At 44.9% G+C, this 28,000-nt stretch overlaps 1 protein-coding gene across 1 annotated transcript in view; it reads left to right on the top strand.

Moving 5' to 3' along the window:
- VPS50 (VPS50 subunit of EARP/GARPII complex) overlaps positions 1-28,000 on the top strand; it is a 367,497-nt gene that overhangs the window by 282,223 nt on the left and 57,274 nt on the right. The window contains exons 17-18 of the mRNA XM_077490790.1: positions 11,794-11,884; positions 20,419-20,595. Of these exons, the coding sequence (XP_077346916.1) occupies positions 11,794-11,884; positions 20,419-20,595 (268 nt within the window). The remainder of the gene's footprint in view (positions 1-11,793; positions 11,885-20,418; positions 20,596-28,000) is intronic.

Genomic DNA, 28,000 nt, shown 5'->3' with positions numbered 1-28,000 from the left:
ATAACATTTTCTTACAGTCTTTGCTGAAGTAGAACACTAGGGACGGTTGGTGGCCCCCTTGTGTATCATCTGTTAGAAATGATTTCCCTGGAGTGTAAAGTACAGATGGGGAGAGGGCAAATTGCAACCATTGTTTGAAGTCTCCCTACCTGTATTTTGTCACTTCTGGGGTGCTTGAAGCAGAACTAAGCCCCTCTTTCATACATTACTTTTCTTGTTTTGTTTTCCTATGCCTGGCTACGCAGAATGCGTTCACACTTGTACACTCAGTCACCCTATGCTCTACACATCAGGGGTCAGCAACCTGTAGATCCTGGACAGGTGACTGGCAGATCACGATCGGGGCTTGCTGACCCAGAACATCACACAGAGTGCAATGCAGAGGGATTACTTGTAAAGTTGGAGCTGTAGTAGGGAGCCGCATAAGCCGATGCCTCCTCTGTAGTGCCGGCTCCTGTACCATGCGGAGTAATAAGAACTGCACTCCACCATTTATCCCAACTAGCGGACTCCAGACGGGTGCCAGGAGCAGGAAAGAAGAGATCTTCAGGTCGGTGTAAAGCAATACACTGGGCATAATAGTATAGGACTGCTTTCACACTGATGGGCTGCTGTTTACCCACACTGAAGGTGCAATGCATTTTACCTGCAGCTTTCCTGCAGGTTTTCTACATTTAGCCATAGACTTCTGTTTTCACCTGCGGTTTTAGTGCACTTTCTGAAAGCGCACCAAAACTCCTACATTTCAGAAAATGCACCTCACCTGCAGAATATAATAGAAGTCTATAGTAAAGCACAGCTAACCCAGGAAAGTTGCAGATGTGCTGCACTGGTGGTGCAAGTAAACCGCAGAACATCGGCTTATAGGGGGGCTCAGAACAGTAAGGGTTAATTTTCATTTGCAGTTTGGCGGGTGGTAAAACCCCATAGTTAACCACTTAAGGACTAGCCTCGTTTTGAGATTTTGTGTTTACTGGTTAAAAACAGTTTTGTTTTGCTAGAAAATTACTTAGAACCCACAAACATATATATTTTTTCTAAAACCCTAGAGCGTGCCTGAAGAATTCCTCTCCTCCTCTAGAACTGCTCTCCTGCCCTTACCCAGTCCAGGAAACAAACGCCTGAAGTTTTAAACTTATGCAAAAGCACCTTTAAAATGCCCGTAATACTCTTGAAAAAACGCCTGTAGGGCTCCTTCACACTAGGGGGTGGGGGGGGGGGGGGTTAAACCCTGTGGTTAAATCACACTTTTACCACCCCATAACTGCTACCCCCTTGCATAGGCAGTGGCAAGGGGTGTACACATGCTATGGCTGCGATGCTTTGCAGCTTTGGCAGGAATTATACCCCCCTGTCGGTTTCAGCATGTGCAACCGCCTGCCAAATGCAACTCGTTCAAGTCTCTGGTGCGACTCTGCATACACTCCATCAATGGGGGTGGGGGGGTTAAAGCAGGCTGTGTGAGGATACGATACATTGCCTCCTCCCCACCTAGCAAATGCTCTCTGAAGAGAGATCTGAATGTGGCTCGCTTTTTGAGAGCAGAGCTAGTGTGAACGAGCCCTGGGGGGGAAATGTAATCACCAGCAATATATTCTGCTCAGTGTGAATGCAGGTAACAGTTCAAAGCTGAAAATAGTGCTGCCCAGTGCTGAATTTTTCGGAGTCCACATTTTTTACTTAATGTTTGCCATGTAAAACTATCATTTACCCAGAACTCTTTTCTCCTTTGGGAGGATATTTGCATAATTTGTCAAAAAGCCTTGCTTTAACGATCTGTAGTTTGTTTTATAGTGAATTGCTACTTTCAAAAATGTAGCCCATTTATTTTACATTAGACAGTTACTAATGCATAGATAAATTAGACTGTCAGAAATGTTTTATTTCTTTACTGTATCTTATGTTATTGGTTATTCTATTTGAAAGTCTGTTTTTTGGTTTGTTGTGTTAATAAAGAAAAGCAAAAAATCTTAACCCGAGAGCTATTAATTCTTTCTATATTTTATTGCTTTTGGCATTTCTCTAATCCTAACCATTTTTTTTTAAATAGACAGCAGAGACCTTGAATATGTCCTTGAAGCAGAATGTGTCAGACTTGCTTTTACATGGCACCCTGTAAAAGGGACCATAAACTCAAAAACTGAACATTTGCTATATCATTAAAAATATGAATTGTGTCTAAGCAATACCTTTTGCTTTAAATTCCCCTTGGAAAAAAAAGAGAGAGACAAAAAGCTGTGCACTTCCTGTGCCTATGCACTCCTGTACATTGAGCCTGATAGCTGTATATCTGCAGTATGAGATCATCTATGACACTGCTGCCTCTGACTGCTAATCTTAAGAGATTTGGGGAGAAGTTTGGTGATGTCTCTACTGTGCTGTTTGCTGGAGAGGAAGCTGTACCTGAAGACCGTCCTTCTTCTGTATCATTTAGTCTGTTGATTTTTAAACAAATCCATAACTGGATTTATTTTGGCCTTTTTATATCTGCCTTTCATTTTGCTTTTCTTTTTTTGGATATAAGTGAGTTAGACTTAAAATCAGGTGGTATTGCTTCCCGTATCCTCATGTGTGTATTTATTTATTACAGGTACTTGTATAGCTCTGTCAATTTGCACAGCACTTTACATGCTCATTATACATTCACATAAGTTCCTGCCTCCAAGGAGCTTACAATCTAAGGTTCCTAATTCACATTGATTCATATGCATACTGGGACCAATTTATACAGGAGCCAATTAACCTACCAGCATGTCATTGGTGTGTGGGAGGAAGCCGGAGTACCCAGAGGAAACCCATGTAGGCACAGGGTGTGAATGCAAACCCGTGCAGGTAGTAGCGTGGCTGGAATTCGAACCGACGACACTAGAGCTGATAGGTGCAGGTTCTAACCACTTAAAGCATTTGTTACCCCAACACTTCATATTCCTGATATGTAATATTATGTTACAAATGGGGTCAGTGGCGCTACCTAAAGTGTAAGCATATGTATTAAATCATACCTTTAAAAATTCCCACTAGGATTGTCATGCAACACCCATATAGAGGTACTCTAACAGAAAAAGGGAGGATTAACTACTATATAGTAGGCTCCCCAAAAAAAAAAAACTCAGTATCCCCTATCAAGGAATACGTATAGTAATTATACAGTGCCTTGCGAAAGTATTCGGACCCCTTGAACTTTTCAACCTTTTGCCACATTTCAGGCTTCAAACATAAAGATATAAAATTTTTATTTTTTGTGAAAAATCACCAACAAGTGGGACACAATTGTGAAGTGAAATGAAATCTATTGGATATTTTAAACTTTTTTAGCAAATAAAAAGCTGAAAAGTGGTGCGTGCAAAACTATTCAGCCCCTTTACTTTCAGTGCAGCAAATTCACTCCAGAAGTTCAGCGAGGATCTCTGAATGATCCAATGTTGTCCTAAATGACTGACGGTGATAAATAGAATCCACCTGTGTGTAATCAAGTCTCTGTATAAATGCACCTGCTCTGTGATAGTCTCAGGGTTCTGTTGAAAGCGCAGAGAGCATCATGAAGACCAAGGAACACACCAGGCAGGTCCGTAATACTGTTGTGGAGAAGTTTAAATCCGGATTTGGATACAAAAAGATTTCCCAAGCTGTAAACATCCCAAGGAGCACTGTGCAAGCGATCATTTTGAAATGGAAGGAGTATCAGACCACTGCAATTCTACCAAGAACTGGCCGTCCCTCTAAACTTTCAGCTCAGACAAGGAGAAGACTGATCAGAGATGCAGCCAAGAGGCCCATGATCACTCTGGATGAACTGCAGAGAACTACAGCTGAGGTGGGAGAGTCTGTCCATAGGACAACAATCAGTCATACACTGCACAAATCTGCCCTTTATGGAAGAGTGGCAAGAAGAAAGCCATTTCTCAAAGATATCCATAAAAAGTCTCGTCTAAAGTTTGCCACAAGCCACCTGGGAGACACACCAAACATGTGGAAGAAGGTGCTCTGGTCAGATGAAACCAAAACCAAACTTTTTGCCCACAATGCAAAACGATATGTTTGGCGTAAAAGCAACACAGCTCATCACCCTCAACACACCATCCCCACTGTCAAACATGGTGGTGGCAGAATCATGGTTTGGGCCTGCTTTTCTTCAGCAGGGACAGGGAAGATGGTTAAAATTGAGGGGAAGATGGATGCAGCCAAATACAGGACCATTCTGGATGAAAACCTGTTGCAGTCTGCAAAAGACCTGAAACTGGGACGGAGATTTATCTTCCAACAAGACAATGATCCCAAACATACAGCAAAATCTACAAAGGAATGGTTCACAAATAAACGTATCCAGGTGTTAGAATGGCCAAGTCAAAGTCCAGACCTGAATCCAATCGAGAATCTGTGGAAAGAGCTGAAAACTGCTGTTCACAAACACTCTCCATCCAACCTCACTGAGCTCGAGCTGTTTTGCAAGGAAGAATGGGCAAGAATTTCAGTCTCTCGATGTGCAAAACTGATAGAGACATACCCCAAGCGACTTGCAGCTGTAATCGCAGCAAAAGGTGGCTCTACAAAGTATTAACGCAAGGGGGCCGAATAATTTTGCACGCCCCACTTTTCATTTTTTTTATTAGTTAAAAAAGTTTCAAAAATCCAATAGATTTCGTTCCACTTCACAATTGTGTCCCACTTGTTGGTGATTCTTCACAAAAAATTTAAATTTTATATCTTTATGTTTGAAGCCTGAAATGTGGCAAAAGGTTAAGTTCAAGGGGGCCGTATACTTTCACAAGGCACTGTATATATAGAGGTATACTAGTTCTCTGTAGTAGTATGGCCTATTACAGGGAATTTAACCTATATCAAATGTGTTATTGTAAGCCTGTGCACACAAGCATATGTATGTGCTATAATCTATATTAGTGCATGTGATAACCAGATATCCTAAAAAATAATAGAGAATATTAAGAAAATAGAACTGACTGATCGACTAGTCAGCGCATCAATCAATCATCAACAAAAACACAGGTGAAAAACATATTCCTGATATGTGCCTACTGTACCATGTACTTGTATAAGAAAGTATCCTGCTTTCTTTGCATTGCTTCCTTTATGTGAAATCCCTGGTGTTCCTGCTAGTATACTTGCTTTCCTATTAAAAATTGACCACACTAAGTAGGAGAGCACAGCCTGGTCAGCTCTCTAGCTATGCTGTGTGCTCTCTTCCAATGATCAGACAAGTTCTGACACCCCATCTCCCCCTTGCTGCACAGCCATTCACTGGGAAGCTCAGTGTGCTGCTGATTCTCCTCCCCCAGCTATTATGCAGCTTAGAAAAGAGGATATGTGAGGCCGCTGGCCTTGTCATGTGGCCCTCCCACCGAGTTTTGCATGGAGGTACTAGATTGGAATACACGAGTAGTGGCGGTACTACAGCCACCTACACAAGGAGGTACTAGAGCTGGGTCAGGTAGGAAAGAGTAAAAAGCTTTGGGGGAGGGCTGGGGTTTCAGACTGTGTATAGCGCACTCCTGAACTCTGCATTCTGTATGTAGCGCACCCCTGAACTCTGCATTCTGTACGTAGCGCACCCCTGAACTCTGCATTCTGTACGTAGCGCACCCCTGAACTCTGCATTCTGTACGTAGCGCACCCCTGAACGCTGCATTCTGTACGTAGCGCACCCCTGAATGCTGCATTCTGTACGTAGCGCACCCCTGAATGCTGCATTCTGTACGTAGCGCACCCCTGAACTCTGCATTCTGTACGTAGCGCACCCCTGAACTCTGCATTCTGTACGTAGCACACTCCTGAACTCTGCATTTTGAACGTAGCACACTCCTGAACTCTGTATGTAGTGCACCCCAGATACAGCCGACCCTTTTGAGGGCAACCATACTGCTGATGCAGCACATGATGAATTTTAGTTTGACACCCCTTGACTTATAAGAAAGGGAAAAAAGGTATTCATGGTGTTTTTATTTTATTTTTATTATTATTATTTTTTTTTTTTGTTATATCTATACAAAAATGTTTTGCCTTTCATTTCTATTTTAAACTGAATCGGCGGACTTTCAGCCCATGTGTACAGCTGTCTGTTCTACAGAAGCCAGTTTCACGACTGGCTTCTGTCAAACGGGCATGCTGGAAAAACCAGCACCTGATCAGCACTGGCAGCCAGTGGCACTGATCATTGAGATCTAGAGGGGAGGGTGTGGTGGGAGATGCCAAACACAAAGGCAAGAGCATGGGAGATCACCACACTAACATCGCTTGTGTTGGTAAGGCCAACTGTTTTTTTTTTGTTTTGTTTTTTGTTTTGTTTTTTTGCCTGCTGGGATGAAAAAAGTGTACCCAGCTTTAGCCACTGTGATGTTTCAATGAATACATTCCCCATACTTCCTGTTGTGCCATTGAAATATTAATATTGTAGTTAAAAACCCTTCCTCACGCTATGCCAGTTGTTTAAAAAAAAATGGCTGGAGTTACACTTTTACTGTAAATAAAGTACTCAATGTATATGGAAATATAATATCCAAGACTTTGCATAATTCATTTGAGCGTTGGATTCCTATTTCCTAAACCAAGGAATTAATTGAAACCCCAGAGTTTTCCCTGAGCTGCAATATCGCCAGCGTAGGCAGTTCTATGTTCTGATTCTGACAGACACTAGCAGGAAATCTCATCAGGCAGCTTAATGTGTATTCCCCGATGCCTGCCCATACAGCCGAATCCCAGTTGCTGTCCTTTTCAATCAATAATGAATTCTTGTAGTATAAAAGAAGCGAAGGGAGAGCGATCAGCTTGGATGTGCATTATAAATTGCAGCACAGAATACGTGGCAAGAGTTCCTAGCTGGAGAAGTGTTTTTCTTTTAATACCAAATATATACAGATCTTCCAGGAAATTACTGCTTAGGGAATATATAGTCTTTATATTTTATTCCAAATATTATGACTAAAATCACATTTGATCATTTTAGCATTGGCAGCTCTCCTCCAGTGCTATACACATTGCATGCTTAAAAAACAGTTCAAGGTGTGTCACTCCTGGTAAATGTTCCTATCCCGGTGGTAGATCATACAATATAAATCCCCATAAGGATGATTGAGAAAGAAAGAATCCTTCAATTCCATCACCACACCTCATGAGATCCACTCCCCTTAAGGTAATGAACTTACCAAAACTCCAAATACAATGCACCTTGTAACTCCAATCTCTTTATTTTGCATGTAGTCTCCCTACGCACGGGATCCTTCTCCAATCAGTTTCCTGCAACCATGAAAAAAGTAGAAAGTCATGTGGTCACGACTAACGCGTTTCGTCATCTCGTCTTCAGCTCGAAAAGTGACACCTGTACAGTAAATAATCCTATTAATGTGTGTTAAAGCAGACCTTAATTCCTGTAGGGACATCTCCCTCCCCAATGCTGCTGTTAAGGTAAAACAATACTAAACACATGCTCTCCAGGGCATTTTGTTTCTTTTCACACTCATGTTGAAATCATAAAAAAAATATTTTAATTAGAATGTTGCTTAGAACCCCCAGCAGAATGAAATGGTGGCTGTTGTACTATTTTATGTCACAGGACATTTGCATAGCCATTTATCACACATGATTTTTTTAGGAAGTAATACACTAAAATTAATTTTAGTGCACACAAACACAAAATAATATCCAGTTTGTACATTATAAAAGATGATGTTGCGTCGAGTAAATAGATACCAAACATGTCAGGATAAATTATGCATGCCCATGAAATGGTGACAAATAACGGTACCTGAAATTGTCAATAGGTGAGGTTCAGAGTTATCAGTTTAGAGTTAATCATGAATTATTGCTCTCACTTCCATGTTTGCAGCGATATCTCACGTGTGGTGCAATTATTTTACATATATGTGCGGAACCCAGGGAAAGACAACTCTGACCTTCTGGGTTCATTTGTCACAGAGGAGATGAGAGATATTCCTCCATTTCCTCAGTGTAAAGTCGGTCACCTGGGTGCTTAGGCTCTGACTCCCCAGAGGCGCAGGAGAATGTGGGAACCACTGCTGGCTGTGGCAGGAGGGAAGGAGGCCCTTCACAGGGCTGTAAAAATTATTAGGTGGCTGTAAAGCCATCCGGATCAATTTTCCCAAACAGCTGATAACTGGCTGAAAAAAATTACAACCATTTGCTGACAGGATTTTTATATACACACATCCTTACAGGATGTCTCCAATTTACAAGCCGACCTCAATGCTCTGTCTAATTGGGCAACTGTGTGGCAGATGAGGTTTAATGTTGAGAAATGTAAAGTTATGCACTTGGGGTCTAAGAATATGCATTGATCATACATTTTAGGGGGAGTACAACTGGGGGGATCCATAGTGGAGAAGGATCTGGGGGTTTTGGTAGATCATAAGCTCAATAATAGCATGCAATGCCAAGCTGCGGTTTCCAAAGTTAGCAAAGTCCTTTCCTGTATTAAGAGAGGTATGGACTCCAGAGAGAGAGATATCATTTTGCCCCTGTTCAAATCATTAGTAAAACCTCATCTGGAATATGCAGTTCAGTTTTGGGCACCAGTTCTCAAAAAGGATATCGGGGAATTGGAGAAAGTACAGAGAAGGGCAACCAAACTGATAAGAGGTATGGAGGAGCTCAACTATGAGGAAATATTAGAGGAACTGAATTTATTCACTCTTGATAAGAGGAGATTAAGGGGGGATATGATCAACATGTATAAATATAGAAGGGGTCCATATAGTGAACTTGGTGTCGAGTTATTCACTTTACAGTCAACAAAGAGGACAAGGGGGCACTCTTTACATCTAGAGGAAAAGAGATTTCATCTTCAAATACCGAAAGGTTTCTTCACAGTAAGAGCTATGAAAATGTGGAATAGACTCCCTGCAGAGGTGGTTATGGCCAGCTCAGTAGATTGCTTTAAGAAGGGCCTGGATTATTTCCTAAGTGTACATAATATAACTGGGTACTAACATTTATAGATAAAGTTGATCCGGGGAAAATCCGATGGCCTCTCGGGGGATCAGGAAGGAATTTTTTCCCGTGCTTTAGCAAATTGGATCATGCTCTGCTGTTTTTTTTTTTGCCTTCCTCTGGATCAACTGTGGGTATAGAATTGGGTATATGGGATTATATGATATTATTATAAATTTTTATTTTTTTGTGGTTGAACTGGATGGACTTGTCTTTTTTCAACCTGACTAACTATGTAACATTTGTCAGCAATTGCTTAAGAGTACTGAAAGTCACCTATGGTCATGATCTTGAATGACAGCTTCTTTCTTAGATTCCTCCTTATAGCTACGGCTCAGGGCAGGTCTGTGTGAAGCCAGAGCAGCCAGTCTGTGCCTCTGCCTCACAAAAATTCTACCCCAGGTCCTGCCTAAGAGTAGACACCACAAGATACGCCCTCTTATACCGTTAATAACCAAAAGTCCTACTCTGTGCACCCTTCTTGCTGGGACCTGACTTTGACTAAGGCAGGCGATACATTGATAGACTAGCTAACAGATTCCTCCATCCACACTTGCAGACCTGATATATGCCAACAAGTCTTGTTGCTGCCCCTTGCATTATGACACCACCGTTTGACGTCTTCAAGACCCTGTGAGGAATTTCCACCGAAACATGTTTGCTTCACCCTTTTGCTTTGAATCAATACACCTTTTGATCAGACCCCTGAGCGTCATGAACTTGTGAACTGGACACACCCCAATTATTTGTCATCCATGGAGTTCAGTCTTTGGGACCAGAACAAAGGCCAACCTATATTATACCTTCATTGCAAAATAGCCCTTTTGAAGGAGGACTCACTTTATTTTATATCCAACAGTACAAATACCCCATTTATTTTAGTCCAGCATCATCACACATACACATCAGGATCACTCCGCTGGAAGCCAATGTGGACTTTCTATTTTACCAAAGAGCTATGTGAACCATCCTGCACTGCAGTTCTTTTTAAGGTTCTTTGCTGTAAAAGCAAGGAAACAATAAAACTTCTGTCGAGTATTAATGTGCTTTATTTAAAAAAATGCTGTAACACAAACTATTCACAATTATAGGAATACAATACAGGACTGACCAATATACCTTAAACACATGTACATGCTACTTAAACTTTCCAGTAAATGAGTCTGTGTACAGCAGGAATACACTTAAGTTACTTGGCTCAGGTTATAGTGGCTTCACAATCTCCATAGACAACCAGGACCCCAGGCTCTACTCACCATGGGGGTTATTTACTAAAGGAAAATCCACTTTACACTGCAAGTCGCTTTAGATCCGAGGGGGACAAGGAAAATAAAAAAACAGCATTTTAGCTTGCACATGATTGGATGATAAGATCACCAGAGCTTCCACTCATTTCAGATCTTCCCTTTAGAGCGACTGCACTTTCAAGTGCACTTGCGGTGCAAAGTGGATTTTCCTTTTGTAAATAACCCCTGTCCTTCAAAAATCCATTAAAACAGGTTCATTAGCAAAGGAACAGGGGAATCCTAGCTTCTAAAAAAAAAACATGCATGGTAAGCAAAAATGCTTCTTGCAATATATTTATGCTATGAAAATCACTGAAATAGCCATAGCAACACACCCTGTCATGTGTCCACAGATTTAGGTTGACTTAGATGGAATCTGGGGGGGGGGGGGGGGGGGGTGCAGTGAAGAGGGGAGGTAGGATCAGTTTTAAATCCTTAACCAATAGCCAATTTGTGTATTTACATCCAGTAATCCCTAGTTCTGGTTATTTAAAATAAAATAAAAAGACTAGTCCTAACTTTTAAAGAGGAAGTAAACCCTGATGGGTTTTACTTTCTCTTTTTCTCCTGCAAAGTAAAAGCATAATGGGCAAGTATGCATTGCATTATGTTGCACTTACCTGCAAAGGAAGCCCGCGATGTCACCGCTGTCCCCACTGTGTGGGAGCGTCCATCTTCACCCCCCTTCCTTCTGGGACCACGGACTCCGGCTCTCTGAGTGGCCAGAGTCATGTGATGTTGTGAGCTTCCAGTCATGGCACAAGCCCTTTAGAAACTGTACATCTGGGCCTTTTCTGCAGTGCGCATGTGCCAATGACGTCGACGCAAGCGTATATGGTAAATATCTCGTAAACTGTACAGGTTTTGGAGATATTTCCAGTACCTACAGGTAAGCCTTAATATAGGCTTACCTGTAGGTAAAAGTAGTTATACAGGGTTTGCAACCACTTTAAGAGACTATTTTACAATAAAAATTATCAGAAGAATGATCAGATTTTATTTTGGAGCATAAAGCCTCTGTGCTATTTATTTATTTATTTTTAAGTCTATTATTTGTGGCAATTGTATGCTATTAGTAGGTGCAAGTGTGCAGTATAGCCTGACCAATTTAGTGTAATTATAATCGCAATTTTTGTTTCGCTCTCTTTTCTTCAGTGTGTTTGTGTAGTTTAGTATAAGTCTGCTTCATCAGAATAGTCTCAAAACCTTCCTGCTGAGAGGGCACCAAAAGCGCCTCAATTGGGTGGTTCTGAAAGATTAATGAATTGTCATTTGCCTTTGTACTCGGTAAAGTGCACAGGATGAATGCAAGGACAGAATAAAGCTTTTTAGTGTTTAAATCCTCGACTGTCCTCTGTGTGTCTCTCGAATCACTGATTCTTTTTCCCGTCTGCTCAAGGCATTTTCATGTTACTGCTAATTTATTTATTTTCCAGTCAAAAGAGATTAGGCCTCAGGTTTCAGGCCATTATGAACTTTCACAATGTTTTTATGTTGTCATTGTCATTTTCTGCTTTCCGCTAATTGCAGCGTATTATCTGATTTACAGAACGCGGCTTGAGGAGCTCCGAATGTTCCTCGAAAATGAAACGTGGGAGCTGTGCCCAGTCAAGTCCAGTTTCAGCATTATACAGTTACATGTAAGTGCGTTAAAGGTTTTGTGGGAGCTAGTTATCGAATTCGGTATGGTTAGAGACGTGGCTTTTAGTAGCAGTTGTCCGGTCCTGAGTGTCCTCGCTGGATCACTTGAAATATTGTCTACAATGCAACAACCTAACATGCACAGTGTGGGATCCTTACCTTTTCTCCATAGAAAAGAGAATCATCTCCAGGAGGTCAATAGAGGCTTTCTGATTTGTCACAAAACTCCTCTTTCTAGTCTTGAGGCTGGGTTCACACTGCAGCGATGCGGGAAGGCCGCAAATCTGTGGCGGGTTCCCGCATCGCATGCCTCCCGGCGGCAGTTCACACTGCCCTATGCGAACTGCTGGGAGTGTCAGTGAAATGTTAATGACACCCCCAGATCAGTTCGCATATCGCAGTGCGATCTGCAAACTCGGACAGGAATCGGATCGCATGGTGTGAACACCCATGCGATCCGATTCTGCTGCGGACCAAAAAAAGGGTCCTGTGCGAGTTTGGGGCGGGTGCGATGTGAATTCAGCCATACTATCTGTATGGCTGAACTCGCATCGCACAGAGATTGGATGTGATTTGCACTGCAGTGCGGTGCGAATCACATCCGGTTCTCGTAGCCGCAGCAGTGTGAACCCAGCCTGAGTATTGGAAAGTGCTAGATATCTTTTTGTAGCAGAAACCACCGGTCACGTGTTCTTGGCTAAAGAGCAGGATTAAATCCAATATATACACATATTATCACCCAATCAAGAAATAAATTAATTCCTACATAACCAAAAAATTCAGTTCTTGAGGGCCATTGCAGTGAGATGGGTTGGCAAGCATAGGGCCATCGCAGTGAGATTGGTTGACAAGCACAGGGCCATCGCAGTGAGACGGGTTGGCAAGCACAGGGCCATCGCAGTGAGATGGGTTGGCAAGCACAGGGCCAACGTAGTGAGATGGGTTGGCAAGCACAGGGCCAACGTAGTGAGATGGGTTGGCAAGCACAGGGCCAACGCAGTGAGATGGGTTGACAAGCACAGGGCCAACGCAGTGAGATGGGTTGGCAAGCACAGGGCCATCGCAGTGAGATGGGTTGGCAAGCACAGGGCCATCGCAGTGAGATAGGTTGGCAAGCACAGGGCCAACACAGTGAGATGGGTTGGCAAGCACAGGGCCAACACAGTGAGATGGGTTGGCAAGCACAGGACCAACGCAGTGAGATGGGCTGGCAAGCACAGGGCCAATGCAGCGAGATGGGTTGGCAAGCAGCACAGGGCCATCGCAGTGAGACGGGTTGGCAAGCAGCACAGGGCCATCGCAGTGAGATGGGCTGGCAAACATAGGGCCAACGCAGTGAGATGGGTTGGCAAGCAGCACAGGGCCATCGTAGTGAGACGGGTTGGCAAGCACAGGGCCATCGCAGTGAGACTGGTTGGCAAGCAGCACAGGGCCATCGTAATGAGACGGGTTGGCAAGCAGCACAGGGCCATCGCAGTGAGACAGGTTGGCAAGCACAGGGCCATCGTAGTGAGACGGGTTGGCAAGCAGCACAGGGCCATCGTAATGAGACGGGTTGGCAAGCAGCACAGGGCCATCGCAGTGAGACAGGTTGGCAAGCACAGGGCCATCGCAGTGAGATGGGTTGGTAAGCACAGGGTCATCGCAATGACATTGGTTGGCAAGCACAGGGCCATCACAGTGAGATTGGTTGGCAAGCACATACATTTAAACAAGGCCATATCCGATTCATTTCTAGAGTTTAGGGAACCTAAAGAGTCCCGTTGTGCTCCCATTTCAATGGACTGGAATGATGTCCAAGGGATGGAGGATCAAGAAAATTAGGGCTATTTTCTAATAGTTAGTGCCCAACAAGAATACTAACTGTTGTCGCTGCAATGTAGGTCAACATCACAGGCCACAAAAAAAAAGACTTAAAGCGGCATTAAACCCAAAGCCAAAAATGTAATATATTACAGCTTACCAATCATTAAATGTGGTGGCTGTTTTACTTTTTTTTTTTCTTCGTTTTCACCTGGTGATCTGGCTAGTAATACACCTCCTGTATTAGTATCCCCACACTTTATGAAGAAGCACACGGGTATTGTCAGTTGGGGGGGGGGGGGGGGGGTGATAGATGGATTAGTGGATTGGGATACACTAACAAATTGAAGCCAAACTTTAGTTCACACTTTATAAGTTTTATAAATTACAGTTACAACAACAGGTTTAAAAAAAAAAAAAATTACAGAAAAAATAAAACTCTTTTCCCATAACTGGTTTCTCAGTGATTTTTGGCGTATGTTGGAGGTTCACAGATTTCCTGCCGGGGTCACCAAACCCGCATTAAACTGAACGTGGGCAGATCTGGTCATCCCTTATTGACATATAAAGAGTGGGAACGCTTTCCTGGAAGAGGGTTAGACTCTGATCTCTTGTAATACACAGCAGTGTCGCCTGATGTCGGTGGCCAATAGACAAGTCATTAGGAGAATTTGTGATTCAGAAAAAAAACATTAGTGGCCAGGAACATGAATATTATGATCACTGATTCTGGTCCTCTTCTTCTCATCTATAGTGCCATTCTCTCTCTTTCACTGCATATTAAAGATTAATACACAAATTGAACTTCTGACACTGTGACGGCTCTGGTAATGTCTTTCTACAACGTTGTGTCCATGTCCTGCTGATTTAACTATAGAATAAATTAGGAGGAGAAACTGGTCAAAGGATTATCCTCGTCCCGTCCTCCGGAGCGTGCAGCAGGGTATTAGCACTGATAATAGATGCAGCGTCATAACTAAATTGTTATAAGTGCTTATGTAATTTGTAAGCTGAGCAAATCCTTGGGGGGGGGGGGAGATAAGACAGATTTTGAAAAATCTAAACTTTACTTGTATAATTCTTTTAAATAAACATTTTATATTGGAGGGAGCCTTTTGTAACTTTGCAAGTTTGCACAAACAAATGACCGACCTGTCACAATTTACTATAACATAAATTTGAAGTTTTTCTGCTGGCGGCCACATCCCTATTGTACCAAAAGTTTTACAAATTAACGGTAGTAAAACCTTGGATTGCGAGCATAATTTCTTACAGATACATGCTTGTAATCCAAAGCACTTGTATAGCAAAGCAAATTTCCCCATAAGAAATAATGGAAACTCCGATGATTCGTTCCACAACCATTTATAGTTTTTCAGATTATAGTCCATATAAAAAGATTATAGCAATGTGATAGGTTGTGTAACCATAAAATGTTCATCCACAAGGGGGTTAGAAGCAAAATCCAGCAGGTGCTACAAAGTAGTTTATGAGAAGAGAGGCGCCTCTAAGTGTAGCAATATGGTTACATTTAATGAAGGTGCAACATTTAGCAACTCACATGGTTAATGATTAAAGGAGGCACATCTAAGTATGTAGGCATCCGGGGTAAAGCTGTCCACATAGACCATCCTCCACACCGCCGGCTCTCACCGCTGTCAATCTGCAATCGTGATCTGGAAGACTACCCTGCAGTAGAGCGATCTGAAAGAGAGGCTTGCTTGAAGCGCTCATGCAGCGCAGCATGGAAGGGATGATGGGGTTGCGGAGGGGGGGAGTGGTCTATGTGGGCAGCTTTACCCCAGATGCTTGAATACTTAGATGTGCCTGTTTTAATCATTAACCATGTGAGAATATTGCATCTTCATTAAATGTAACCATATTGCTACACTCAGAGGCGCCTCTCTTCTCTTTTATACTTAGTTGTGACATGACACTACTTTTATAGTAAGACATCGCTTGTATATCAAGTCAAAATTTATTTTATAATTTTGCTTGCCTTGCAAAACACTCTCAAACCAAGGTTTTACTGTACTGCCATTTATTTTTTTTAAAAGCTTCACCTTCTATTATATAAAAAAAGTCTTCCTTGAGCTCTAGCTAATGAATGCCTAAAATGAGATCATATCACCAGGCTGCTGCAGGCCAGAGGAAGTATTTTCCCTTTTAAAGCTCGTACACACTATAAGAAAATCGAACGATAATTTTCATCCAAAGAACTTTTGTCCGATTTTCGGGGGGAGGAGTAGACGGTGTCTGTGTTTTTTTTGTTTTGTTTTTTTACAATTTTAACTTTTAAATATTTATTAACATTTTTCTTTTATTGCTATTTTTATCAGCCCTGTTGGGGGGCTTTGGTGAGATATCAGGGGTTTAAACAGACCCCTGACATCTCACCTTTGAGACAGTAAGTAACTAAGGACACAGATTCCCCAGTCCCTTTTTCTGCAGCCTCAGCTGCACTGAAGATGAACGGACAGGAGACAGAGGCTCTTCTCCAATCATAAACTGAGACATCGCTGATGTAACTACATGACCCTGCCTCCTCTGAGAGCATATGAAGTCAGAAGGGGGCGGGTCGCTCGGTTATATCACCGGGTGGCCCTGCCACTGCCTGTATAACGGCTATCAAACCAAGAGATAGCAGTTGCTGGGAGGCCTTCCATCGAGACGGAGCTTTTTTTTAAAAAATGCAATTTTTCGGGTCTGTCGGGCGGCATGATTGAAGATGGATAGGCATCGCAGGACACTTTTTTTTTTTAAAAGAAAATAAAGGAATTGTCAAAAACTGTCTGATGTGGTTTTTACTTTTTGATATATTTTTTGGTGAATGGGTAGGGTTACAATGTATGTTAAAGGGGGCTTCCAGAATCTGATAAGTCCCCCCGCCCGCAAACCCAGACAACCACAGCCCAGGATTGTTGGGAAGAGGCGCATGTCCCCATCAACATGGGCACAACATGCTTTGGGGAGGGGGCGCACAGAGTCCCCCCCAGCCCAAAGCATCCACCTCCTTTGTTGTGGCCTGGTATGGTTCAGTATAAGGGGGTTTCTCGCTCACACTCCCTATCCTGCCTTAAAGGCTGTGTATATATATATATATATATATATATATATATATATATGTATATGTATATGTGTGTGTGTATATATATATATATATATATATATATATATATATATATGTGTATATGTATATGTATATATATAAATATATATGTATATGTGTATATATATATATGTGTATATGTATATGTGTATATATATATGTATATGTGTATATATATATGTATATGTGTATATATATGTAATTACAAGGACTGCACTATATACTCTGAACTGTATTGTATGTACTGCACTGATTGCACTATATACTCTGAACATGTATTATACAGTTGTACTTATAAGCTTACATACCCTGGCAGAATTTATGACTTCTTGGCCATTTTTCAGAGAAGATGAATGATAGCACAAAAACTTTTACTCATGGTTAGTGTTTGGCTGAAGCCGTTTATTATCAATTGTGAAGACTGAGGAGAAGAATACATTCAATACCTTCGCCATCTCTCAATCTTTTGTAACCAGATGTGCTTCCTCATTCTTTATGGGGCCAATATGGTCAGTCCTCCCTTTTTTACTGTTTACATACTTAAAGAATTTCTTGGGATTTTTTTTTTTGCTCTCCTACGCTATGTGTCTTTTGTGTTCTATCTTAAGCCTTAGCCATCCTAATTACACCCTTACATTTCTTGTTGCATTCTTTGTAAAGTTTGAATGCTAATGATGATCCCTCAACCTTGTATTTTTGAAGCCCTTCTCCTTTGCTTTTATATGCATTTTTACATTGGTGTCAAGCCATCCAGGACTTTTGCTCGCTCTTTTAAATGTATTACCCAATGAGATGTACTGGCTAATGCCCTTATTTAATATGCTGTTAAAGCGAACCCATCTCTCCTCCTTATTCTTTGTTCCTAAGATTTTATCCCAATTTATATCTTCTAGCGAGGTTGGTAGTTTAAGGAAGCTGGCTCTTTTGAAATTCAGTGTCTTTGTATTTCCCTTATGTTTCCCATTTGTGTGATTTATACTGAAGCCAATTGACCTGTTATCGCTGTTTCCTAAATTGACCCATATTTCCACATCTGTGATCAGGTCTGTATTGTTGATAATCTGTAGATCTAGTAATGCTTTATTTCTAGTTGGTGCGTCTACTATCTGACCCATGAAATTGTCCTACAAGACATTTAGGAACTTTTGATCCCCCATTATGATAACACTTCCCATCCTTGCTGCTAATCCAGATTGTGATAGGAGGTCCGCCCCCTCCTCCTCCCTCAGGTTAGGGGGCCTATAGCATATTCCCAGTATTCATTTCCCCTTATCTTCATCCCTTTGGAGCTCTACGCATAAGGATTCCAGCTCCTCCCTAGCTCCCTTAGTGATGTTATCTCTCACATTCACTTGTACATTATTCTTGATATACAGGCATACCCCTTCCCCTTTGTTACCATCTTTATCTCTGTGATAAAGGATATACCCTTAAATGGTTGCCAGCCAATCATGAGAGCTATTAAATCAAGTCTCTGAAATGCCCACAAAATCCAAATCCTCCTCATACAACAGTATCTCTAGTTCACCCATCTTGTCCGCCAAGCTCCTGGCATTGGTGAACATGCCATGTAGTTTAGACCGGTCGCATGCTATCCTCTTATTGGATGTACCGAGATTGCAACTAGGACTTGTTACTATACTTACCTTGGGTTTATGTGCTTTAGTCAACATTCCACTAATGCCCCCAATAGTACCCTCTGGACTATGTTCCACGCTGACTATCTCTACTTCTGGACCCTTATATATACTTTGAACTGTATTATATATACTATAAGGACTGCACTATGTACTCCGGACTTTATTATATATACTACACTAACTGCACTGTATAATATATACTAGACTGACTGACTGCACACTACACTAACTACCTGCCTAATCTCCATTCATTCACTATATACAGCCTCCGGGTAAGCACCAACCTTATATAGTGTGGGGCATGGACTTGGCCCCTGTGCTATGATTGCCCAAAGGCACCCTGCCTTTGGGCGATCATGGCTCTCACAGAACATCACGCTGTGATTGGCCAAAGCATGCAGGTCAGGTCCATGCTTTGGCCAATCAGCAGCCGTCAATTCTCTGTGATCTCGCAGTGAATTGTGGGGCACTCCGTTGCAGGCGAACTTGTTTGACTCAAACATCGAGCCCATCCCTATTCATTACGGGAGTCATACATTGAATAGAGAAATAGTATATAACCAGAGCAAACTAAAAATATCAAAACTAGGTACAATAGGTGCCTGCGATATTGTGTCAATCTCGCCGCTTTTATCGGTGAAATTGACACCCTGCGAGCCCAGTCGCAGGAGCCAGCGCCGAGCCGCATCGGGAAAGGAGAAATGTGTTTTTTTCCTTTCCCAATGAACAACAAGCATTGCTGACATTGAGGCATTGTTCACACTGGTGCGGGGATCCGACTTGGATCCCCGCCAATGCCAGGCACTGTGTTTGGTATGAATCTTGAGGGGGAACTCCGGAGAGCGCGAAGGAGTCGAAAGTGACCCCCAAAGTTGGAAGAAGACCACGGAGCTGTCTAATAAATTACTTTAAAAACCTGTGTAGTGTGTTTTTTTTCTTTTTTTAATTGACTCTCTTCCCCAGGTGAATGGGTAGGGGTACAATGTACCCCATACTCATTCACATAGGTTGGGGGGGCTGGCATCTGGGGGCCCTCTTATTGATTCCGATAAGCCCGCAGACCCCGATAACCCAGGCCAGGGTTGTCGAGAAGAGACCCTTGTCCTCATCAACATGGGGACAACGTGCATTGGGATGGGGGGGCCGTATTGTTGCTTATTTCTCGCGCTTGCTGCTATAGGTAAATGGGACATTTTCCTATTGCAGACAGCGTGAGAACCAGCATGACGGGATCGCTTTGGAAACACAATATCGGCGGCACCTACTGTAGTTTCTGGATAGTCACCCACCATGGAGGTGCAGATGGTCCAAAAACAGATCGCACCTGCTGGACATGAACATATGGGGCACATGCGCATCTACATTATGAATCATCAATTAGGTAGGCTATAACCAAATTCAAGTATGCTCTAAACATTGTGTCAGTGTGATTGTAGCTTACCCACTATAAGGCTTTTCCCAATGAGGTTATATAAAATTATGCTGTATCTGGTATACAAAATGATGTCCTGATGAACGTGTTCTGAAAAAGTGTGTGTGTATAATATATATATATATATATATATATATGAAAGTTTCACATGGATAAGAGCCCCCCACCCCCATGTTGAAGGCATGTAGCCTGGCGATGGTCCAGGAGAAGGGGGGCGCTCGCTCGTCTCCTACCTATCCTGACCTACCGGGCTGCATGCTTGGATAAGGGATTGGTATGGATTTTTGTGGGGAACCCCATGCTGTTTTTAAAAATATATATATTATTTAATGTTGGGTTCCTCTTAAAAATTCATACCAGACTCAAAGGGCCTGCTATTGTCGTGATCAAAGTCAGATCCCGGTCCTTGATGTCGGATGGGGGGAGACAACCCGGAGCAGCAGCCGACACATCAGATTAAACTACAACCTTAAATATACTTCCCCCTTATAAACATTTTCAAAGTTTCGTTTTTAATCTCTTGAATTTTCTTTTCACTCCCATCTGTAGGAATTTAAGTGTTTGAATCAGTCTCGTTCCCCGTCGATGTCACCGAGTAAACAAGCGTCTGCGACCGACTCTACTACAATGTCATTGTTTGATCAGTATATCAGAGAAGGCAATCCTTTTGAGATACAATCTTCTCTGAAGGAAGATGAAACGGAGGATGTGCTGACATCCAATGGGGTAAGATACCGTTTATAAGCACAGATGCTGATAAAACCAGAAGTCAGTTCTCTAAACTAAACTAAGGCCTAAGGCAGGCTTGGATAAACTGCTGTCTCTATGAAAACAATAAGCAGGGAGAGGTGCCTGTCCTCTCTATAGTGTGGGCTTTTATGTCCTCCATTTTCAAGGGCATAGCGCAGGGATATGCAATTAGCGGACCTCCAGCTGTTGCAAAACTACAAGTCCCATCATGCCTCTGCCTCTGGGTGTCATGCTTGTGGCTGTCAGTCTTGCTATGCCTCATGGGACTTGTAGTTCTGCAACAGCTGGAGGTCTGCTAAATGCATATCCCTGGCATAAAGCATAACAAGCAAACTGTTAGGAGATTTAGAGAACAAGTAGTGATATGAAAGTAACTACACTAAACTATATATAGTTTTCCCTAATATATTTTATAACATAATTTTTATACATTTTACACCGACCACACATAGAAAGGACATAGGGACCTACATATAAAGCAGTAAATGTGACATTCACAGCTGGTAAATCAATCACTGAAGTTTCAGAAGCATGCACCAGGAAGATAAACATGCAGTGAATGTCACATTCACTGCTTTAGAAATATATCCCACAGTTTTGCAAATTCACAGATCAGTTATGCACAGCAGAACAAAAACGTTCTTATTTACAGCATAATATATACTGTATAGGCATTCATAATCCTAATACAGACACACATATATACATACATACATACAGTGGGTAAAATAAGTATTGAACGCCTCACCGTTTTTCTAGGTAAATATATTTCTAAAGGTCCTATTGACATGAGATTTTCACCACACATCCGTAATAACTCGTGCAATCCATACATACAAAGAAAACAAAACAAATAAGTTCAGAAATGAAGTTATGCGTAATAAAATGGAATGACACAGGGAAAAAGTATTGAACACGCTAACTGAAATTTATTTAATACTTGTTACAAAATCCTTTGTTGGTAATGACAGCTTTAAGATGCCTCCTGTATGGAGAAACAAGTCACATGCGTTGCTCAGGTGTGATTTTGGCCCATTCTTTCGCACAAATTTTGAAGGTTTCATAGTCCTCTTCTATGAACTCTGATCTTTAGTTCTTTCCATATATTTTCTATTGGATTCAAGTCAGATGATTGGCTGGGCCGTTCTAGCAGCTTTATTTTCTTTCTTTGAAACCAATTGAGAGTTTCCTTGGCTTTTTGTTTGGGATCATTGTCTTGCTGAAATGTCCACCCTCGTTTCATCTTCAACATCCTGGTAGATGGCAGCAGATTTCCATCAAGAATGTCTTGGTATATTTTTCCATTCATCCTTCCTTCAATAACATGAAGTTTGTCAGTATGGGAGGAAGACAAGCCAGCAAAGTCAGGCCGCGTACACACGTGGCGGACTGTCTGGCCAACTAAGTCCGTCAGACAATCCGACAGACAGTCCGTCATACTTTCGAATGAACGGACTTGCCCACACACGGCACTTTTTGAGCGGACTAATACGGCGGACTAAGTCCGCCATACAATCCGCCCTACTTTTGAAATGAACGGACTCGCCCACACACGCGGAGGAAAGTCCGCTCATTTCGAGCGCGTCTCCAGGTAGGCGGGGCCCGCGAAGGAGACGTCGCTGACCCCGCCGCCTGGAATGAACTTAAAGGGGAACCCCAACGCCGAAAAAAATCGGCGTGGGGGTCCCCCCCAAGTCCACAACAGACCCTTGTCCGAGCACGCTACCCGGCCAGCCAGGAAAGGGGGGCGAGCGAGCGCCCCCCCCCCCCTCCTGAGCCGTACCAGGCCGCGTGCCCTCAACATGGGGGGTGCCTTGGGGAAGGGGGGGCCGCGCGGCCCCCCCGCCCCAAAGCACCTTGTCCCCATGTTGATGAGGACAAGGGCCTCTTCCCGACAACCCTGGCCGTTGGTTGTCGGGGTCTGCGGACGGGGGGCTTATCGGAATCCGGGAGCCCCCTTCAATAAGGGGGGCCCCGGATACCGACCCCCCACCCTATGTGAATGAGTATAGGGTACAATGTACCCCTACCCATTCACCTGTGAAAAAAAGTACAAAAAAAACACAACACAGGGTTAAAATATTTTATTGCACAGCTCCGGGGGTCTTCCGTCTTCGGGGGTCTTCTCGCCGGACTCCTCCGCTATCTTCTTGTAGCTCTTTTGCTAGCGGAGGAGCCCGGCTTTCTTCCTCCCCGCCGGCCTCTTCTCCCGACTTCGGGGGTCTTGTCCCCCTCTTTGGTTCTTCTGCCGGGCCACCGCGCCTTCTTATAGCTCTTTTACAGGCGGTGGCCCGGTCTTCTATCGCCGTCGCCTTCCGTTCTTCTTTCTTCTTCTTTCTTTTCTTCTTCTTTCTTTTCTTCTTCTTTCTTCTTCTTCTTTCTTCTTTCTTCTTCTTCTTTCTTCTTTCTTCTTCTTTCTTCTTCTTTCTTTTTCTTCTTCTTCTTTCTTCTTCTTTCTTCTTCTTTCTTTTTCTTCTTCTTCTTCTTCTTCTTCTTCTTCTTCTTCTTCTTCTTCTGATGTTGCCTCGACGATCTCTCCGGCCGGAATGCCAGAGCCGCGCTGCGCGGCCACTTATATAGTGACAATGGGGCAGTGTCACATGGCTTTATGTCACATGGGTTGGTGTCACATGGTGACCCCGCCCCCTTACGATGTCCTAGTCCCCATGTGACATCAACCCATGTGACCAGCCCATGTGACATATACCATGTGACACCGCCCCATTGTCACTATATAACGCGGCTCTGGCATTCCGGCCAGAGAGATCGTCGAGGCAACATCTCCTGGAGAAGAAGAAGAACGGAAGGCTGCGACGGCGGCGACAGAAGAACCGAAGAGGGGGACAAGACCCCCGAAGTCGGGAGAAGAGGCCGGCGGCGCGGAAGAAAGCCGGACTCCTCCGCTAGTAAAAGAGCTACAAGAAGATAGCGGAGGAGTGCGGCGAGAAGACCCCCGAAGACGGAAGACCCCCGGAGCTGTGCAATAAAATATTTTAACCCTGTTTTTTTGTACTTTTTTTCACAGGTGAATGGGTAGGGGTACATTGTACCCCATACTCATTCACATAGGGTGGGGGGCCGGTATCCGGGGTCCCCCTTATTAAAGGGGGCTCCCGGATTCCGATAAGCCCCCCGCCCGCAGACCCCGACAACCAACGGCCAAGGTTGTCAGGAAGAGGCCCTTGTCCTCATCAACATGGGGACAAGGTGCTTTGGGGTGGGGGGGCCGCGCGGCCCCCCCTTCCCCAAGGCACCCCCCATGTTGAGGGCACGCGGCCTGGTACGGCTCAGGAGGGGGGGGCACTCGCTCGCCCCCCTTTCCTGGCCGGCCGGGTAGCGTGCTCAGACAAGGGTCTGTTGTGGACTTGGTGTCACGGTCGTTCCGCTACCCCGATCGTACAGAAGAGACTTACCTGCAGGGTTCCTGTACGACGGGATCTCCGACGCCCTCGGACGCGGGTTGACGCGAACAAACACGCGCGGGTGCACGCAGGTTCCAACAGACGTTCGCAGGTGCGCGTCAACACAAGCGGGCATTCGCACCGTAAGGACGTGCGCGGGGTCACGAGCGTAACCACGGCCACCTGCGGGGGTACGCAAACGGGCCGTACGACCAATCCTGGTGCCCAATAGACTATTTAAGGCCACAGCTCCTGCTCCTCGGCGCTGTTCGGTCTACAGCGTTCCTGAGACTTCTGCTGTCTGTTTGTGATTGTGTTCCTGATATTATACCCGACCTGTTCCTGGACTCTGCCTGTATTCCGCCTGCCCTTGACCTTTTGCCTGATTGACTACGCCTCTGCCTTCCGCCTTTGTACCTCCGCTGCCAGATAGTTGCCGACCCAGCCTGACTGACCACGCCTCTGCCTCCCGCTTCTGTACCTCCGCTGCCAGATAGTTACCGACCCAGCCTGATTGACTACGCCTGCCTGCCCGAAGTCCGGCACCCGTTGTCTCTGCCACCTTGCCGGTCCACTTGTGCCAGCCGTCCAGCAGTCCTTGACCGACATCCAGCGCCGGGTGCACCTGCCGTTCCAGTTACCATCTGTTCCAGCTGTATCCGCTATCTGCTATCCGGCTAGGCACTTGTGTCCTCCGGGCTCCTGAACCCCTGTCTCCATCACCAGGGGCTCGAGAGCCGGAGGTTTACGAGGCGCCGCTCCCTGCACGTTGGGGCTCTCTAACCAGGTACGTGACAGTACCGAACAGCCAGGATGTCTGAGCCCTCGCAGGGAGCGTCTCCCATGGATGAACTCTGCCATCATCTAGCCGGCCTCACCCAGGCCGTGAAGAGCTTACAAGAAGGCTACGGACGTTTGGAGGAACGGGTCCAGGCCCTATCTGCCGCAGCCCCGGCTGCCTCTGGGTCTCCAGGCCCACCGTCAGTGGTCATGTTGCCGCCAGAACCAAGGGTACCTACACCAGACCGCTTCTCCGGTAACCGGAATAAGTTCAGGGCCTTCCGGAACTCCTGCGAGCTCTTTTTCGCCCTCCAACCCCGGACTTTTTCTCTCGAGGCAACAAAAGTGGGGTTCGTCATTTCTCTATTAACCGACGAACCTCAGGCCTGGGCACATCGTCTCCTCGAACGAAAGGACCCCTCTTTGGACTCTTTGAACGATTTCTTCCTAGCCATGTCCCGACTGTACGAGGACCCGCAACTTGCCGCCACTGCAGAAGCAGCTTTGCATGTACTCCAACAGGGTCGCAGGCCAGTAGAGGACTATGTGTCTGAGTTCAGGCGTTGGAGTGCCGACACAGAGTGGAATAACTCAGCCCTTCGCTACCAGTTCCGCATGGGACTTTCGGAGGCATTGAAGGATGAATTGGCTCGCGTGGGAACCCCTGAAACCCTCGAAGCCCTCATCGATCTCTCGATTCAGATTGACAGGCGTTTGAGGGAGCGTCGTTTAGAGCGCTCAACTTCCACTTCTCGCCCAGTCTGGATGATGCCGCGGGTTCCAAGTCCCAACCCTCCGGTCCTTCCTGCTCCACCTGCTCTGGATCCTTCGGAGCCTATGCAACTGGGTCTTCTTCGCCCTTCCTTGACGCCCGAGGAGCGCCAACGCCGGAGAACTGGCAACCTTTGCCTTTATTGTGGGGAATCTGGACATTACGTTCGCACCTGCCCCGCCAAGTCACGTAAGTGCCTTCTTGCACCCTCTGCTTCTCCTGCCATTCTGCCCAGCATCAACACCACCTCTCACCTGGTTGTACCTCTTCTCCTACAGTTTTCCGGAGAGACTCTCAGCGTTGACGCCATCATAGACTCTGGAGCTTGCAGCGGCTTCATGGACCTGTCTTTTGCCCTGAGGAACAACATCCCTCTTCGGCCTAGGGTAAAGGGACTTTCAATCTTTCTGGCCGACGGCTCCTCCCTTAAATCCGGACCCGTTACCCAGGAGACGTCCCCGCTTTTTGTCACCATAGCCGGAACTCATCAGGAATTCCTGAGTCTGGACATCATCAAATCCCCCCTGTTTCCCGTGATCCTGGGCATGCCCTGGTTGAAGGCCCACAACCCTCTGATTAACTGGTTCACTGAAGAAGTAGAGTTCCCGTCTGCGTATTGTCATCAAAACTGCTTCCCAGCCACCAACACGGACCCTGCCTCTTCTTCTCTGCTCTGCATGGAGACAGACACCGAGCTCCGACAGGTTGTGCCCGAAGCTTACCACCAGTTTCTAGATGTATTCAGTAAAAAGGGCGCAGAGACTTTACCTCCCCACAGGCAATACGATTGCCCTATTGACCTACTCCCTGGAGCAGAGATCCCGTTCGGGAGGATCTTCCCCTTATCTGAAACCGAGCTGGGTGCTTTGAAAACCTACCTGGACGACAACCTGAAGAAGGGTTTCATACGACCATCCACTTCCCCAGCAGGCGCAGGGATTTTCTTTGTTCAGAAGAAAGACCATTCCTTACGGCCCTGTGTGGACTACCGAGCACTCAACAAAGTTACAATTAAGAACCGTTATCCTCTACCGTTAGTGCCCGAATTATTTCAGAGACTGGGGTCGGCCAAGGTGTTCTCCAAGTTGGACTTACGGGGCGCTTACAACCTCATTCGCATTCGCAAAGGCGACGAATGGAAGACCGCCTTCCGTACCCGCTTCGGACATTATGAGTACCGAGTTATGCCCTTTGGACTTTGTAACGCTCCCGCTACATTTCAACACTTTGTTAACGATGTCTTTAGAGAGTACCTTGATTTGTTTGTTGTTATATATCTCGATGACATCTTAATCTTCTCTTCCTCTTTAGCTGAACACCGGGAGCATGTGAGGAGTGTCCTAGCCCGTCTCCGCCTCCATGGCCTTTACGCCAAACCGGAGAAGTGCGTTTTTGAACAGCAAAGTATCCAATTCCTGGGCTTGATCATCTCCGTAAACGGCATAGAAATGGACCCACAGAAGATTTCAGCCATCGTAGACTGGCCCGCTCCCTCGGACAAGAAAGGGGTCCAACGCTTCGTGGGATTCGCGAACTTTTACAGGAAATTCATCAGGGGATTTTCCTCCATTATTTCCCCCATCACTGAGCTGACCAAACAGAACCAGAAATTTCAGTGGACCCCTAGGGCTCAGGAGGCCTTCGAAACTCTGAAGAACCTGTTTATCTCTGCCTCAATTCTCAAACACCCCGACGCTTCGCTGCCTTATATCCTGGAGGTGGATGCTTCGGAAGTGGCCGTCGGGGCAGTACTTTCCCAGAGACAGGGACCTAAGTCACTTCTGTACCCGGTGGCTTTCTTCTCCCGCAAACTCTCAGAAGCCGAGCGCAACTATGATGTCGGTGACCGGGAGCTCCTAGCGATCAAGGCAGCATTGGAGGAATGGCGCTATCTCCTTGAAGGCGCCTCTCATCCAATCCTGGTCTATACCGACCATAAAAATCTCGAGTATTTGAAAGCAGCCAAGCGACTGAAACCTCGGCAGGCCCGGTGGGCACTTTTCTTTTCCAGATTTGTGTTCCACATCACTTACCGGCCCGGGTCAAAGAATGTGAAGCCTGATGCTCTTTCCCGGATGTACAACGAAGCTGTGGAACCTCCTACCTCCGACACCATCCTGCCTCCAGGAAACTTCCTTCTGCTCCAGGAAGGCCTCCTATCCCAAATTAAACAGGCTTCCAGCGATCCAGCCATCCCACCGGACATCTCCTTAACCTCCAAGGACGGACTTCTCTGGCATCTGGACCGAATCTTCGTCCCCCAAGAGATACGTACGGCGGTCCTCAGTTCCTGTCACGACCATCCATTGGCCGGTCATTTTGGGGTGTTCAAGACCACGGACTTGCTCCAGCGCACGTTCTGGTGGCCCCAGATGAGGAAGCATTGCAGGGAATATGTGGAGGCATGCACCACCTGCATCAGGAATAA

Source organism: Lithobates pipiens, unplaced genomic scaffold (genome assembly GCF_037356315.1).
Source record: "Lithobates pipiens isolate NorthernLeopardFrog02 unplaced genomic scaffold, aLitPip1_a1.2 Scaffold_19, whole genome shotgun sequence".
Lineage (NCBI taxonomy): Eukaryota > Metazoa > Chordata > Amphibia > Anura > Ranidae > Lithobates > Lithobates pipiens.
Note: the sequence above shows the minus strand (reverse complement) of the source record. Positions and strands in the feature narration are given on the sequence as shown.